Consider the following 16602-nt stretch of genomic DNA (forward strand, 5'->3'; position numbering starts at 1 on the left):
TGTTTTTTTGTTTTGACCTTTTTTTGTTTGACCTTTACCCCAATGAAGATAACAACATTTATTTTTTCGCCTTTTATACACAAGCAGATGTCTTTTTATAGTGGGTGGCCTATCAGAGTGCTGAAAAGCCAGGCTTATGTAAAATAAAGTTTGCACATCTTTCCCTTAAATTAAACGTATAGTTCATAGCTTGAACTAGGTCATTTAAACACACATATTAGTTTCATCTTTTAGACTGACTTTTAAATAGTTGTCAGAATTGCCCCTTTTGTGTTGTCCAAAATATATTCTTATATGTTAAGAAAAAGAAGGGGAGGTGTACTGTAGTCCAGCAGAACAGAATTGGGCAGCAGAGTCCCTGAAGAGACTGCAGTGATGTAGCAAATGTTTTTTATTATTATTTTTGTCTTTTAGGTTTTACAAACATTTATTTATTTATTTTTAAATAGCAAACATTCAGATCTATTTTGAAATTCAATTTAGTATTTTCTAAAACATTAAACTGGTCACACTGAAGTCAAGTTTCCATGTCAGTATCACAGAAAGCAAAAAAGTCAAAGGATCAGGTTGACAGCCAGACAGCTTGCATTTTCACAAATTAAATCGGCATTGGAATCCTACATACTGTATTTCTCTCATTACTAGTTTTCTATAATGATTATACATCACATTCCCAGATGAATAATTACATGAATCAAAATATAACTATGACGATGAATAGATTATTTGTAGACAGTTTTTCATATATAAAATGTTAAAGCCAAAAATTAAAATATCTTCTAGAAAATAATTGAACTTGTCCACCTACAAAAATGTTTTATATTTATCTTGAACAAAGAAAAACAATTTTAGAGATTTTCTAGATTTTATATGTGCAGCGTTTTCAGTAATGAACAAATGATACATTGTTTTAGTAAATAAGCAGTATTAGCCCCGGTTCACACGGCTGTGACTTATCATGCAACATGTGACACATAAAATAGCATGACAAGTCAAAACACATTCACTTCAATGGGTGCTATCTTAAACAATGTGACTCAAGTCACAGCGACAAAAAAACGGTTCCTGCGCTACTTATGTACGGCTTTGGTGCAACTTGAAAGCCATAGACTTCAATGTTAAATCACAAAAGTCATAAGGAAGTCGCAAACAAGTCATATGACCTTGGGGTCCCAGCAGTGTGAACTAAGCCTAGTCTTACTCAGTGAATACATTTGTTAGGGAAGTTAATGCTACTCCCAGGTATGAACACCCCAAATTAAAGCCTAACTACAGCCATACCTAAAAAGCAACAAAAACCTGCAGAGGTTCTGACCCTATTTAAAAAAAAATTTGATTCCAGGTCTGTGTTCTGGTCAGGGAGATTTCCCCTCGCTTTACTTCTTGACGATCAAATAAAGGAAGTGACAGGAAATGTGTGGAGTGGTGACAGAAATAACAAAACTTGGCATTCCCACTCTATTCAAAAGCTGATTAGCAATGATCAATGCAGGCTCAGCACAAGGGTGCATAGAAAAACTTGTTTTTTGTGCTCCCTGTTCACACTGTACATGTGTGGTGGTGTATATTGTGTATAAATGCAACTCATTCACTCCCCTTATTATATCACGCCTTGACTACTGTAACTCCCTCCTCACTGGCCTACCTCATCGCAGGCTATCCCCACTCCAGTCCATCATGAACACTGTTGCCAGACTCATTCACCTTCCTAACCGCTATGTATCTGCCACCCCTCTCTGCCAATCCCTCCACTGGCTTCCAATTGCCCAGCGGATAAAATTCAAAACACTAACACCGACGTATAAAGCCATTCATAACTCTGCCCCTAATTACATCACCGACCTTGTCTCTAAATACCACCCAAACCGCACTCTCCGCTCCTCGCAAGATCTCCTACTCGAGCTCCCTTGTCTCCTCCTCCCATGCTCGTCTCCAGGATTTCTCAAGGGCTTCACCTATCCTCTGGAACTCCCTACCCCAATCTATCAGACTATCGCCTACTCTGCTCACTTTTAGGCGCACTCTGAAAACCCACCTCTTCAGGGAAGCCTACCCCGACCCCAGCTAATATTGGAATCCTCTACTCTTCCTACCACTCCATCCCTCACAGCTAATTACCTCTTTTACCACTATCCCCTCCCTCCTAGATTATAAGCTGTAAGGAGCAGGGCCCTCTTATTCCTCTTGTATTGAACTGTATTGTTACTGTACTGTCTCCCTCCATAATGTAAAGCGCTGAGCAAACTGTCGGCTCTATATAAATCCTGTAGAATAATAATAATAATAACTCAATGAACATCACTGCATATCAACTTTTTGCAGCAGGTACTGTACATAGGATCAAATAAATTGTAATTTTGTGACATTTCAGTGAAGTTAAAAAAACTAAACCAAGCAATACTTTGTAACAGTGCATTGCACCACCCCTATAAAATGCATTCCAGCAGCTTGCATTATGGTGTGAGCGAGCCCCAACCATATACGTATACACTGTAATATATAGCAGTTCCACTGGGTGACAGTCATGAGCTGAACTGAGAACTCCAGATCTGAAAAGTGCTGGTATTATAACTGAAGTCTTAAATTGCACCTCCTGTGATAGCAGCACAGGGCAGAGCATCTCGCTATAATAAAACATCTGAGCAGGGTAGAAGAAATGAAAAATGCAAGAAGCAAACCTATGTAAACAATTTCGTGTCAAAGTCCTTAAAAAAAGGAAAATGTTGAGCCTTTCTGTGAAAAATTAAATTTTTATTTAATCCCAATATATTACCTTCCCCTACTTGTGTTATTATGTGTGACCATCCCTATTCCTATACTGAGTTGCCTGGTTATGTCTGAAAATGTAAAAACAAATACAAAATAATCAGAGTTCCCATGATGCAATGGGTTCTATCCCTGCTGTCTGTCTGACTGGTGCTGTCACTTAGATGGTGGGAGCAAACAGTCTACAAATCCATCAGCTACTGAATATCTAATCATTAGCAGAATAATCACGCTCAGGGGCGGACTGACAAATCATGGGTCCCCCGGGTAATAGGGGATCGTGTCCTTGCCCAAACTCCAAAAAGCCTATGAAAAAGGTACCAGGGACATCTCATGGGGCCCCCTACTGACCCCGGGCCCTCGGGCAGTGCCTGAGCTTCCAAATGGTCAGTCCGCCCCTGGTCATACCTCTCAACTTCTGAACTGGACAAAGGGGCAGAATGTGGTGTGCATAGCAAACCTCAGCAAAAAGTGAGCACGACCATATGGATGTGGTTTAAAGATATACTTTCAGCAGCTGGTACTGGAAGAATTATCATAATAAGAACAGAAACACAATCATGAAGGTATTGTTAATTAATACAATTATTTATGTATTTATTGAGCTAGCTACAACTATTAGTACAGTCTGTTAATATTGTAACAGCCCAACAGCTCTTGCAGACAATACAGTGATAAGCACTAATTATACTTTAAATACATATGGCATAAAATATTTAGATAACATCATTTGACACTGACCTTTCTACTTAGTACTTCAATACCTGTTGAGCCAACTCACTGTATACATAGCACATAGCCTATCTAAGGAACTAGAAGTATGAAATGTACAACATAGTGTCTATTTTGCAGGGCTCAGGAGTAGGTATTGCACAGGGTGAAGGGCTCAGGAGGGCAAATCAGAGTTTCAGGGATCAGGAGGGCATAATACATACATACAGGGGTTAGGAGTAGGTATCACTGAGAGGGCAGGGGTCAGGAGAGCTCACTGCATAAAGCAGAGGCAGGAGTGCGTGGAGATCAGAGAGCAGGGGTCAGGAATCCAAATCACTCAGAGTACAAGGATTAGGAGTGTGTAATGCATTAAATACCCACATAGTACAGAGGTCAGGATTACAGAATGCAAAGTATGCAGTGGTCAGAAGCACATAATACACATGCCAGTGTACAGAATACAACCAAAAATGACTCCCTCCCCCCCAGTACAAATCCACCCTTCCCCCTTAAACCTATATCCCTCTCCCCCCTGTACAGATCTCCCCCACCCAGTACAAATGTCTTTCTATTAGCTATAAAACCCCTCAGCATATACTCCCTCCCTGTCCAGCAGTACAAATCCTCTCTTCAGTACAAGGACCCCGTTCCTCCCATCCACAACAGATACCCTCCTCCAGTACTGACACCCCCCTCCCTCCAGTATACATTATCTTCCTCCCCACTAGTACAGATTTCCTCCCTCTCCACCAGTGCAGACCTCCTGCTTCCCCACCAGTGCAGACCCTTTTCCACCATTAAGCTCACTAACCACAAGCAATAGTAAGATGCAGTGGCAGAAGGAAGTCCTCCCCTTACTTGTACAATGTGACCAGAGTCAAGGAGAAGCTTCCCTAGGCTTTCCTTATGGATGCAAGGGACTAGTGAAGCTAATTCATATGTAAGTTAAGCAATATGTAAATATAGTCACAATTTACATATGAATGGTCAGTGTACACCATGTACTGGGCCACAGCCTTTGCAGGACACCACCCCTCTACATAGAACAGCAGGAGAAGGATGAAAGTGCAGGACAGTCCTGCACAATCCAGGACTATTGCAAGGTACTTAAAGTGCAGAGCTGTTGAAAAATAAAAACAAGCAAAATAAATACCCCCAACAGTCCTAGATTGTGCAGGACTGTCCTGTATTTTCATGCTACTGTCAGTAATCCATGTACAAGGGTTGTGCCCCACAAAGGCTGTGCCCCTGTTCAAGGTATCCACCGTTTATTCATATGCAAATTATTCGATGTACATATGCATTAACATGGGGATTTGCATAAGAATAAGCTTTTTTTCCAATAATAAAAAAAAAACCCTACCTGTTTAATTATAATAAATTAAATGTTGCATTGCATGTTTACTAGTCTTCATTGGGAGAACTAGCATATAAGAAGTGGCATCGAAACAGGGTAGCAAAATGAGCTATTTCTGCAAGGCCCATGGCCCCAAGGAGTCCTTATCCCGATTGAAGCATATCTGCCTTCTATTGCCATGTGGAAAATATTGTACATAAATGTACTTTTGGAAAAGTAAGTGAAAATAAGTTTACACCATTAACCTTTGTTATAATGTGCTATTTTTTATTGAAGAGATCACATCCCTGTGCAAAAAGTACTACATTTCGAGGGCCAGCCAGGACCCCTTTTCAAGCATGTGAAGATCAGAAGAGGTCCTGCATGGCTCGGAAATGTACAGTAGCACTAATTGCACTGTGATGTGATCTGTTAAAAAAAAACAAAAAAACTAGGCATTATAACAAAGATCTATGTAGTGCTGGTGACATGTTTCCTTCATGCTTTGTACAGTTTGGCCAGTTGCTGTAGCACACTTCAACTTCAAGCCCTTCCCAATAAGGAATGCAATGTGAATATAAGAAGTGATTTGGGGGGTTCTTATGTCATTCCTTTTTAGGGCATATTTTTGATGTATTTAAAAAGAACTGACACCACCTACTGTTACACAAAGGTGCATTATATATAGTCTGTCATTCTATTTACCTTCCTGTGGTTGAGCACTCATGTGGTTAGAGATGCCAGTTTCTTTCTCATGAAGACACACATGAATTGTGCTTTGAACAATGAAGGAGAACATAGCCAAAGACAACAGTAGTGATATTCCCTGTGGTCCTCATGATGTAATATGGGACTGTACTCTTCAGCTTTCATTACAAATAATATCTAGATCTTACCAGATACAGGAAAGACATTCATTCAATACTCTACATTGTCTAAGAGTGTAAATAAACAAGGGTGCATCATGCAAATTTATCTTCACACTGTAGGATAAAAGCAAATAATAACACTTACAAAAGCCAATCCAGTATTTGTCATTGATGCATCTGACCTTCAGTTTACCAATTCCATTCTTGGCTGCAGTGAAAAAGTCTGGTTTGTATGATGCAGGTATGTAAACGTTTGGTAAAACTCATGCAGTATGTCAGGAAGTATCCACATTCAACATAGACTAAATGGAAAATGCAACCCTTCCAGCCACACCACAGCCTTGCCTAGCCCATAAATGCAGCTTTAGTCCCAAGATGGGGGGGGGGGGGGGGGCAGCAGATATGGCTGTTTCCCAAACCACAATTAAATTGTAGGTAATAATGTCTTTATTAACAAAAATGCATATATGAACTCGCTGGGGGACATTTATCAAGCAAATTAGTCACACAATTAGTTGCAAATTGAGCTGAGTCTCCTACAGCAAACACTCTGCAACAGGTTCACAGACCTGTGTATCTGTATTCATGGGCAGCCGAGTGCTATAGTTTAGGAAGTTCTAATACTGAAGATGAGACCGATTTTCACTCTGAATAAATGTGTAATTAAAACCTAATCAGGATGAGGTTTAATTCTCTCACAGAAGGAGGAACTTATGACATGGGCTGTAACCTTGTAATTATTCTGACAATTTGCCTTACTTCCCCTGTCTAGCAGTGGTTTGCCATGTGACAGATTTGATAAAGGTCCCCCATAATCTGCTATATCGTTGGCTGATATGTATGTAGCTTTAAAGTGATACTAAAGGTTGGGACTTTTTTTTTTTTTTTTAATAACAAACATGCTATAATTACCTGCTTTGTGTAATGGTTTTGCACAAAGCAGCCCTAATCCTTCTCTTGTCGAGTCCCCCGCTGGCGCTCCTGGCTCCTCCGCCCTGCTGAGTGAGCCCAGAGTAAGCAGCTTGCTCTGGGGGCACTTGTGTGTGCTTGCTCTTGAGCTGCTTCTGTGTGTTTGAGACAGAACGTGGCTTGGCCCTGCCAACCACTCCATCCTTCCTCCCTCCAATGGCTTCTGCTGCTGTGTCTCAGCCAATGAGGAGGGAGAGACCCAGGAGAACCAAGGTTCAGCATTGAATCAAGTATTAAGGGGGGGCTGAGGGGGGAGCTGCACACTGAAGTTTTTTTTAACTTCAGGCACAGAATGGTTAAAAAAAACATCCAGCCTTTACAACCACTTTTAACTAGGGTTGCACCTAAAGTGTTAGTAACCCCCCCTCCATAATGCATATATGAAAAAAAATAAGCCATATCTATGACTTACTCTGTACCACAAATCATGTGACCTCTGTGCCCATTCTGGGCTCTACACAACCCGGGATGTCCCACCTACCACCCAGGCAGTGCAGATCCTAGAACAAGTGAGGTGGTCCTGTGACCTAGAAAAAAAGAAAAGGTATTTAGTAGCACGTTTTTTTACATTCAAGGCTAGTTGCTTTTATTTGTGAGAAACTCAGTGCAGGGAATAGAATTTAGATTTACAGTCACGTTAAGACACATTGGGGTTTATTTACTAAAGCCTAAAGCTGGAGAGTGCAAAGTTAGGCTCACTTCTGCATAGAACCAATCAGCTTCTAACCTCAGCTCGTTCAATTACACTTTGGCAATACAACCTGGAAGCTGATTAGTTTCTATGCAGAAGTAAGCCTGATTTTGCACTCTCCAACTTTAGTAAATGACCCCCATTGTAATATGTACTGCATTAAAGATCCGTACGTTTTTAATAAGAAGAATTCATATACATTAAGATAGAATTTAACGCTTATTAATGGCTCTGGAGCACAATCTTACCTGAAGAATAAACTCATGGCTAAAAGTATGCTTTTTTTTTTATATTAATCACAAGAATAATGCATTAGCTAGTATGTACAGTGTTCGTTAAGTGTGTTGAGTCATCGGCATAACCTTGTGCACTTCTCTTCTAAGTCATGGTGTAGAGGACAGGAGGAGGAGTGAAGTAAAGGGAGGAAACCATTGTCGGTGTTCCCAAGTAGCTATTTGTACTGGGGCGGTGTTGTCATCTGTAGAGCAGCAAACCTTGGGGCAGTGGTGCTTTGGTATGGGCTCATGATGCCTTATGACAAATCCGATCTCACTCTTTTTTTTTTTTTTATATAATATTATATAATATACACTATATTGCCAAAAGTATTGGGACACCCCTCCAAATCATTGTATTCAGAAGTTCCAATCACCTCCATGGCCACAGGTGTATAAAATAAAGCACCTAGGCATGCAGACTGCTTCTACAAACATTTGTGAAATTATGGGTCGCTCTCAGGAGCTCAGTGAATTCAAGTGTGGTACCGTGATAGGTTGCCATCTGTGCAATAAGTCCATCCGTGAAATTTTCTTGCTACTAAATATTCCACAGTCAACTGTTAGTGGTATTATAACAAAGTGGAATCAAGTGGGAACAGCAGCAACTCAGCCATGAAGTGGTAGGCCAGGTAAAATGACAGCGGGGTCAGCGCATGCTGAAGTGCACAGTGCGCAGAAGTCGCCAACTGTCGTGCTCCCAACTTTCTGGGAACAGTTTGGGGATGGCCCCTTCCTGTTCCAACATGACTGCACACCAGTGCACAAAGCAAGGTCCATAAAGACATGAATGAGTGAGTTTGGGGTGGAGGAACTTGAGTGTCCTGCACAAAGTTCTGACCTCAACCCGACAGAACACCTTTAAGATGAATTAGAGTGGAGACTGCAAGCCAGGCCTTTTCATCCAACATCAGTGCCTGACCTCACAAATGCACTTCTGGAAGAATGGTCAAACATTCCCATAGACACACTCCTAAACAGGGGCGGACTGACAAATCATGGGGCCCCCAGGCAATAGGGGATCATGGGGTCCCTATGTCCTTGCCGACACTCAAAGCACACCCAAAAAAGCCCATAAAAGTTATCAGGGGCATTTAATGGGGCCCCCTACTGACCCCGGGCCCTCGGGCAGTGCCCGAGTGCTCAAATGGTCAGTCCGCCCCTGCTCCTAAACCTTGTGGACAGCCTTCCCAGAAAAGTTGAAGCTGTTATAGCTGCAAAGGGTGGGCCAACTCAATACTGAACCCTATGGACTAAGACTGGGATGCCATTAAATTTCATGTGCATGTAAAGGCAGGTGTCCCAATACTTTTGGCAATATAGTTTGTGTATATATACATATATATATATTTATTTATTGCTGGATTGAGCCATTACATTTTCACCACCTATAGGAAACTCATATCCAATGTAAAACCACTAAATTACATCTTTCAGTTCTTCAGTTTAAGTTTGCCTGAAATTTACAGCATTCATAAGGTTCCCTTGAAAATGAAGACCATACACAATATTTCCAATGCATACATTCCTGAAAGTGGTTGTTCAGTATTGCAGGGTGCTACAGTGACCACAGGCTGGGAACCGTGGACGGTCAAAGTGAAGAAATGTCACCAGCACTCCAAAGATTCCTCAAAGCCTTTGAGTTTGCCATGTGCCCATGAATTAAAGCTTTGGAACCATTTGAGAAATCTGTGGTGTGCTGGTGACATTGCTTTGCTTGCAAATTTATTTCCTGCATATTATTTGAGGTGGATAAAATTGTGAGCACAGTCACCTATGTCTTAGAGAGTGGTACAGTAAAAGGTAGTCTAGAGGCAAGTAACTTTGGGATGGATTAAACAAGTAGCCATAGTGCTTTTAGACCTATTTTTTTACTGTTTCTAATAGTAGCGCAATGTCAGCTCTATAAATTTGACTATGTGATATCGGCTGGGACTGAAAAGTTCCTTAATTTGGAAGTCATTTGCCTATTCTTGATATAACTGCAAAATTACCTTGATATATTATGCCAATTTATGCAACATTTTTAATGCCTTTCTGTCCAGATGAACACCCAGATTAAGACAGGCATGCCAATTCCTTCTGAGTTTGAAACCTAATATCTTACACTTAGACATTATTGTGCTGTACACATTTTATTCCTATCCTGTGTAACATTGGGCTTTTATTTGCTAAAACTGGAGAGTGCATAATCTGGTGCAACTCTGCATAGAAACCAATCAGCTTCCAGATTTTATTGCCAAAGCTTAATTGAACAAGCTGAAGTTAGAAGCTGATTGGTTACTATATGCAGCTGCACCAGATTCTGTGTGCACCAGTTTTAGTAAATCAACCCCATTATTTCCATAAGTATTGTGGACTGGCAGTGACACAAAGAATGAAGCATCACTAGAATTTAACAATACCTAATTCATGAAATTCCCTGGGCTATGGGAGTAGAACAGCATCCAGGACACACCCTAGACAATGTCAGTGATATATGACCCATATTATGTTAAAATAGTAAACTGGTTGTGTGAGAAGCTGCAGAGGCTGTATTAGACAGACGTGGACTGATCGGTGAGGTCGACACAGCCACTGAAGCCAGGTAAGGTCTCATTTTTGGAAAAAAGTTAGTACTAGTAAGAAATATTCAGGCTTCAAGGAGAAGGAGTAACCGTTTGCCATTTCATTTTTCATGGAACTATAAATCCTGTAAGCTGTATGCTTGGAAAGATTGTTTTAAGCTGACAATACATGCAAGAATCTGATCAACATCTTTGAAGAAGCAGACCCTTGGATGATCCCCCTTCCACCCAACATATATATCCACTATCTAATGCACTCATGGTGATCTTCCTATTTCTGTCTGGGAGACAGCGTGTCATCGACTGCCTATACTTTTCTATTAGAATTCTGCTTTATGAATGGTAACAATAATACTTTCCAGTCTGCTGGATTCCTTGCAGCACCAGATTCCACACACAGAACTGGACAGGACACTTTCATATTGTGTGGCTTTGTCTCTTGTACAACCATTTACAACTTGGATGACATGGTAATCACCAGTTGATATAACTGCATGATCAAGAGGTATAGGGGCATTTTACACTTGTGTACATAAAAGCAGAATTGGGGGATATTTAGGATGTTTATGGGAACCTTTTAGATCTCATAAGATTTTCTTGGTGACTGGATCTTTAGATAGTAGTTTTGGGGTACTTTTAGAGTTTGCTGCAAATGCCAGTATTGTTTTATTCTCACAAGTGTATCTATCGATGGTTAGGCTTTTATCATACAGGCCCACACAGTAAAGTATCCTTTGAGATATGACCCACAGCATCTGATTAAAATTATACATATACAGATATGACCCCAAATGGAAATCTGATATGATTTACATGGATTACATTGATATAGCTGGCTGTACTGCCTAATTTATAGGAAACTCTCCAGTCACATATTTATGTTGGTTAATATTTAGGTGAAAGTTTGTTCAATTTGTAAGTCTCTATAATTGATTGTTTTCGATAAAGTTAATGGCTAACATAGCTTATGAGGCCAGCATGGGATTCAGTCTGGTAATGAGTCATGCTCAGTTTTAACCTACTGAAGACATGCAGTACTAGTGGATAGGTGTGGAGGAAGCAGATGCTGAGCTTCATAGAATGCATGCAGTTTGTTAATCTAGAACAGGGGTCTCCAAACTTTCTAAACAAAGGGCCAGTTTACTGTCCTTTAAACTTTAGGGGGAGGCTAGGCTGTAGCCAGTGGGAGAAGAACATGTCCTGGTATCAGTGGGAGTAAACAATTCCCCATCATTGGTACTAGGGGAAGTAATAGTGCCCCAATATTGATACTAGCGGAAGGAATAGTGTCCCGTTGTTGGTGTCAGTGAGAGGAATAGTTCCCATCATTGTTTTCAGTGGGAGGAATAGTGCCCCATCATTGTTGTCAGTGGGAGGAATAGTGCCCCATCATTTTTTCCCAGTGGGAGGAATAGTGCCCCATCATTGGTGTCAGTGGAAGGTATAGTGTCCTGTTGTTGGTGGCAGTGGAAGAAATGGTAACCATGATTGTTGTCAGTGGGCGGAATAGTGCCGCATCATTGGTGTCAGTGGGAGGAATAGTGCCCCATCATTGGTGTCAGTGGGAGGAATAGTGCCCCATCATTGGGGTCAGTGGGAGGAATAGTGCCCCAACATTGGGTGTCAGTGTGAGGAATAGTGTCCCATCGTTGGGTGCCAGTGGGAGGAATAGTGTCCCATCATTTGGTGTCAGTGGGAGGAATAGTGCCTTATCGTTGGTATCAATGGGAAGAGTACTGCCCCATCATTGCTGTCAGTGGGAGGATTAATACCCCATCATTGCTGTCAGTGGCAGGAACTTTGCCCCACTATTTTTGACAATGGGGGGAATAATTCCCTAGGGGCCAGATAAAGACAAGGAAATGACCGTAGTTTGGAGACCACTGATCTAGAACAGTAATTCCCTGTTAAAGATTTTTCCCGACTTTCTGTCTGGTAAAAGGTTCTCCCCAGAACAGAAAGTGAAGGGAAATTTCTATGACAGCAGTAAAACCTGACTAGGCCTCTAATCCTTCTCAACTCTATCCAAAACAAAAAAAGGTTCTGGGTATATATACACTTTAATCACTTTATGAAGGAAGTGCTTTAAAAGTATTTATTAGGTCATAGAGCTAATAGTTTATACCTATATTTTTTTACAGACTTTCAAAGGAGAAACCAGCAACAGCCCCAACACCAGTTCCTCGTAACACCAATAAAGACAGGCAAGTATTTAATACTGCAGTTTTTCCCTGCCCGCTTGCTAATTTAGAGTCTTTTGGATCTTTTGTTTGTATGTGCCTGTCATCTATTGTTAATCTAGAAGTATATATTTAAAAATAAAATTTAAACTTTCCAACAGAGCCGGTTATCCCTGTTATACCACAATGAAGTCTGGAAACACTCCTGCTATAAACAAAAATCATAAAAGTAGACCTGAATTACCAAGCAGTGTCTAAATCCAAACTGTCCCAGAAGTCCCAATAAAGTCCAGTTTTGGCATTTCCATGATTGGGGCTTCACTTGAAAGTTGGTGGATTTTAGGTGTTATTGAATGAATTGGGGGATCTTAACTGTGATATTAAATTTGGACGTGGAATGTTTTAGAAGTACTAGTTGCAAATGATCTCAACAAGTCATTAAATTCATCTGATGACAGCTTATCCTTTTTATCTATAATTTACATGATCCCTTTGAACATGTTAATATTTCAATGAAATAGCTGAATGAATAGAATTTTGTATAACTAAATGTAAGATGCAACAAGAAAAGCTGTCTAGTTGCTTTAGGGGGTATTGACAGGCATCACAGTAGCTAAGTGGTTAGTATCTTTGCCTTGTAGTTATAGGTCCTTTGTTTCAGTTCCTACCAAGTGCCTTGTTTTACATTATTTGCTAGTCCTGCCCATGTTTATATGTGTTTTACTGTTTCTGCAAAAAAACCCAAAACATACTGGTAGGTTGATCTGCTTCCAGCTAGACTAGTCCTACTAAATGTCAGTGTTAAAGACATTAAATTGATATTAGATAGCCAATTAGATTAATTAATTAATATGAGAAAAGAGGCTATTTCGTACCTAGGCAGACGTCATGGACTTCAGACTTAGCTGTCTAGGGATTTCTTGGCTGTGCAGTTAAAGAAAAAGCAGCAAAGGGCATACTCTATGGCATAAATATCTTCTTTTTTGTTTCAATAAATTCGTATTGACATTTTACATGTTACAAAACGATAAATGAATACAAAGATAGCAATATATCTGGCATTCTCCGAGGATAGTTACAGGTCAGAAACTTCACAACCCAAAGTCGCATTATGGCCATATCGGTGGGATCACCCACACATGTAATACATTAACATATTATTGGGGCAACCCAACTGCCAAGTCATTGCAATCTTGAAGAATACCAAAAGGTACAGAAGACTGTGAGCTATGGGACAAGAAAGAAAATTTACAGAGGAGATAAGAAAAGGGTAGGTTAGGAGTAGGAGAGGGTAAGGAGGGCCTCGGGATAGGGGAAACCTCCCTTAATCCCTGGAACATTCAAATATTTTTACGCATGTGTATTTTGCTATCACGCAGCCCTGTCCATAACATAACATTTTGTATAGAGGTTTTTTTCTAACTATGTTTTATTTGTTATCAGTGAAAAACCTGCAAATGAAGCTTCTTTCACTGTGATCTCCCCGGAGCTTGATAATAAGAGGTATTTCCTTGTACTGAATGAATATATTTTGAAATGATTTATGTGTGTGTGTATATATATATATATATATACAGTATGTATATATATTTATATATATATATTTATATATATATATATATATATATATATATAATCTATATCATACCATGTGATTAATCTGCCGCAATTCTGATCACTTCTGAATGCCCCCTCCTGCTGTTTTTCCACTGTTACATGTGTATTCTGCATTGTGATTTCGGTCTACTCAGCCCTCCAGACCTAGGACAATTAGCACCAACACAAGATACAAAGTTTCAGAGTCCTTGGACAACCCTGAGCTGATTCCCAGCAGTAATCAGTAGGGAGTAACATTGGTTACCATTAGGGCTCATGCACAAGGCTATCATATATTGTTGCATTAAGAAGTGATAATCCCTATATTTAGAAATGAAGAAAATACATTCTTCTGTGTAAAGTATCACTTTGTACTATCTATCCTGATTTAATCTTATGGAAAATAGGATAACTACAAAAGAAGGGTAAACAACTCTTGTGAAGGGAACATGGCACAGGACTAAACAGATTGAAAGTTTACAAAAGTTTCTCTATCATATCAATATGAATAGTTAAAACTGAGGCTGACCTTAGAAAATAGTAAGTTGAACAACATTATATAATTGAAAGTACCATAATGTTTGTCTACATTGCTTTGATTTGAGTTAATGGAGTTCCAGTGTGTGCGCGCTCTATGCAAATACAACATTTTTTCTAAGCCTGTGCTTAAAGTGGATATTGGCCCAATTACAAAAATGTAATATATTTCAGTTACCAGTCCTTAGATGTGGTAGCTGCATTCATTTTTTCCCCTTCAATTTCACCTGGTGACCCTACCAGCTACAAGCTTTCTGTCCTAGAGTGACAACACTCACTCACCCTACTCTATAAGGGGTGATTAGCATTGTGACCTTGGGACAGGACATGTTTTATGGCTAAAGAACGCCTCTCCCCTTCTCCATAATATAGGGATGAGGTGTTCTGTAGTGCACAAAGAGAACTGGGAACAATGCCATGTTACAGTATAACAGTCAGCAGAGCAGAGAATGAAGTTATCCGTTTGGTAGGATCAACAGGTATTTGTGTACTTTTCAAACAAATATAACAAAACACTTTCACCAATATATGTAACAGACCCAAGAGAACAAATAAAGGAAATTAATTGTTACAATGTTCTAGTACAGGGGTGCCCAAGCTTTTGAAGAGCTCGGGCCACTTAAGTGATTTGGTAACCGATCGTGGGCCACAGTGATATGAAATGGTTCAGAATTTAGAATTTTTTATTTTGAATAGCATAACAAAGATTTTAAAGAAAAATCAGGATCATTATTTTCCATGGTACCAATCCCCATGGATGTTTAATCATAATCACAAAAAAAATCACATGCATTGATATTGAGGTTTAATTAGAGGTTAATATCAAGGATTCTTGCGGCTAATTAAAATGTGTTAGAGTGGTTACATAGCAATTGGCTGTTCTGAACATCATTACATTGTTTTATCAATAATCAATGGTGCAGGAGATGATGTCAGGGATTTTTAACAGAGACCATAATCTTAGCTACACCTCAGGAATGTTCCCAGCAGGGGTGACATTGTAGGAGGTTCTAGGCATGCAGAGTGGAGAAGGCAAGCCAGGCCTTCTCATCCAATAACAGTGCCTGACCTCATAAATGATCTTCTATAAGAATGGTCAAACATTCCCATAGACACTCTCCTAAACCTTGTGGACAGCCTTCCCAGAAGAGTTGAAGCTGTTTTAGCTGCAAAGGGTGGGCCAACTCAATATTGAACCCTACAAAGACTGGGATGCCATTAAAGTTTATGTGCACGTAAAGGTGGCCATCCCAATACTTTTGGCAATATAGTGTATGTCTTATCAGGAGATAGGAGGGCACTGAAAAAAGGGGAGGATCAGAGAAGTCAGGATCAAACAGCATTTGTACACAATGCAGAGGATTAATCCCTTCGGTTCCACTTTGAGTATAACAAGCACGCTTTAATGCATATACAGACTGATTTTACTGTTGTGGGTTTAGTAACAATTTAAGCTGATATAAAGAAAGATTCAGGTTCTTTTAGTGTTTGAATGTAAAAATTCAGTACTTTTGAGATAATACAGACTAAGCCAGGGGCAGACTGACCTTTTGGAAACTCTGGCACTGCCCGAGGTCAGTAGGGGGCCCCATGAGATGCCCCTGGTACCTTTTTCATAGGCTTTTTTGAGTTTAGGCAAGGACACAGGGGCCCCATGATCCCCTATTGCCCGGGGTCCCCATGAGTTGTCAGTCCGCCCCTGGACTAAGCATAAAAGTATTTTTACGTTTCCCTGGAGTTGAGCTTTCAAACTTTTATTTTCAGTTTGCGATTCCTAATTTGCAAATTAGCTGATTCCCTACATCAATGACCAATCCTAATTTATGATAGGTAGGAGACATGCTGTGTCTGCGCTTGTCTCAGATATTTTATCATCATGACTGACACAAGAAACAAATCATATTGAACAATACAAGGAGTGGGCCCACAAAGGTGCTGGTGTTTTTCGTTGTTCCAGTGTGTATTACTGCAAATGTTTTGTTTTTTTTTAATCTAGTGTTATCTTTGTGTTACATTGTATGTTCACTTCATATGCAAGTGGTGTTTAGAGTTGTTTTTAATGTACAAAGAAAAAATATTTTATGCAGAATGCACCAATATTT

At 40.0% G+C, this 16602-nt stretch overlaps 1 protein-coding gene across 8 annotated transcripts in view; it reads left to right on the top strand.

The window, feature by feature from the left end:
- Positions 1–16602, top strand: part of ZNF185 (zinc finger protein 185 with LIM domain) — a 176171-nt gene that overhangs the window by 128853 nt on the left and 30716 nt on the right. For all 8 annotated transcript variants that reach the window (XM_089651926.1, XM_089651929.1, XM_089651928.1 and 5 more), the window contains 2 exons: positions 12329–12391; positions 13811–13870. In XM_089651926.1, the coding sequence (XP_089508052.1) occupies positions 12329–12391; positions 13811–13870 (123 nt within the window). The remainder of the gene's footprint in view (positions 1–12328; positions 12392–13810; positions 13871–16602) is intronic.

Source organism: Staurois parvus, unplaced genomic scaffold (assembly GCF_062004578.1).
Source record: "Staurois parvus isolate SC_StPar_1 unplaced genomic scaffold, SC_StPar_1.0 ptg000668l, whole genome shotgun sequence".
In the NCBI taxonomy this organism is placed as follows: domain Eukaryota; kingdom Metazoa; phylum Chordata; class Amphibia; order Anura; family Ranidae; genus Staurois; species Staurois parvus.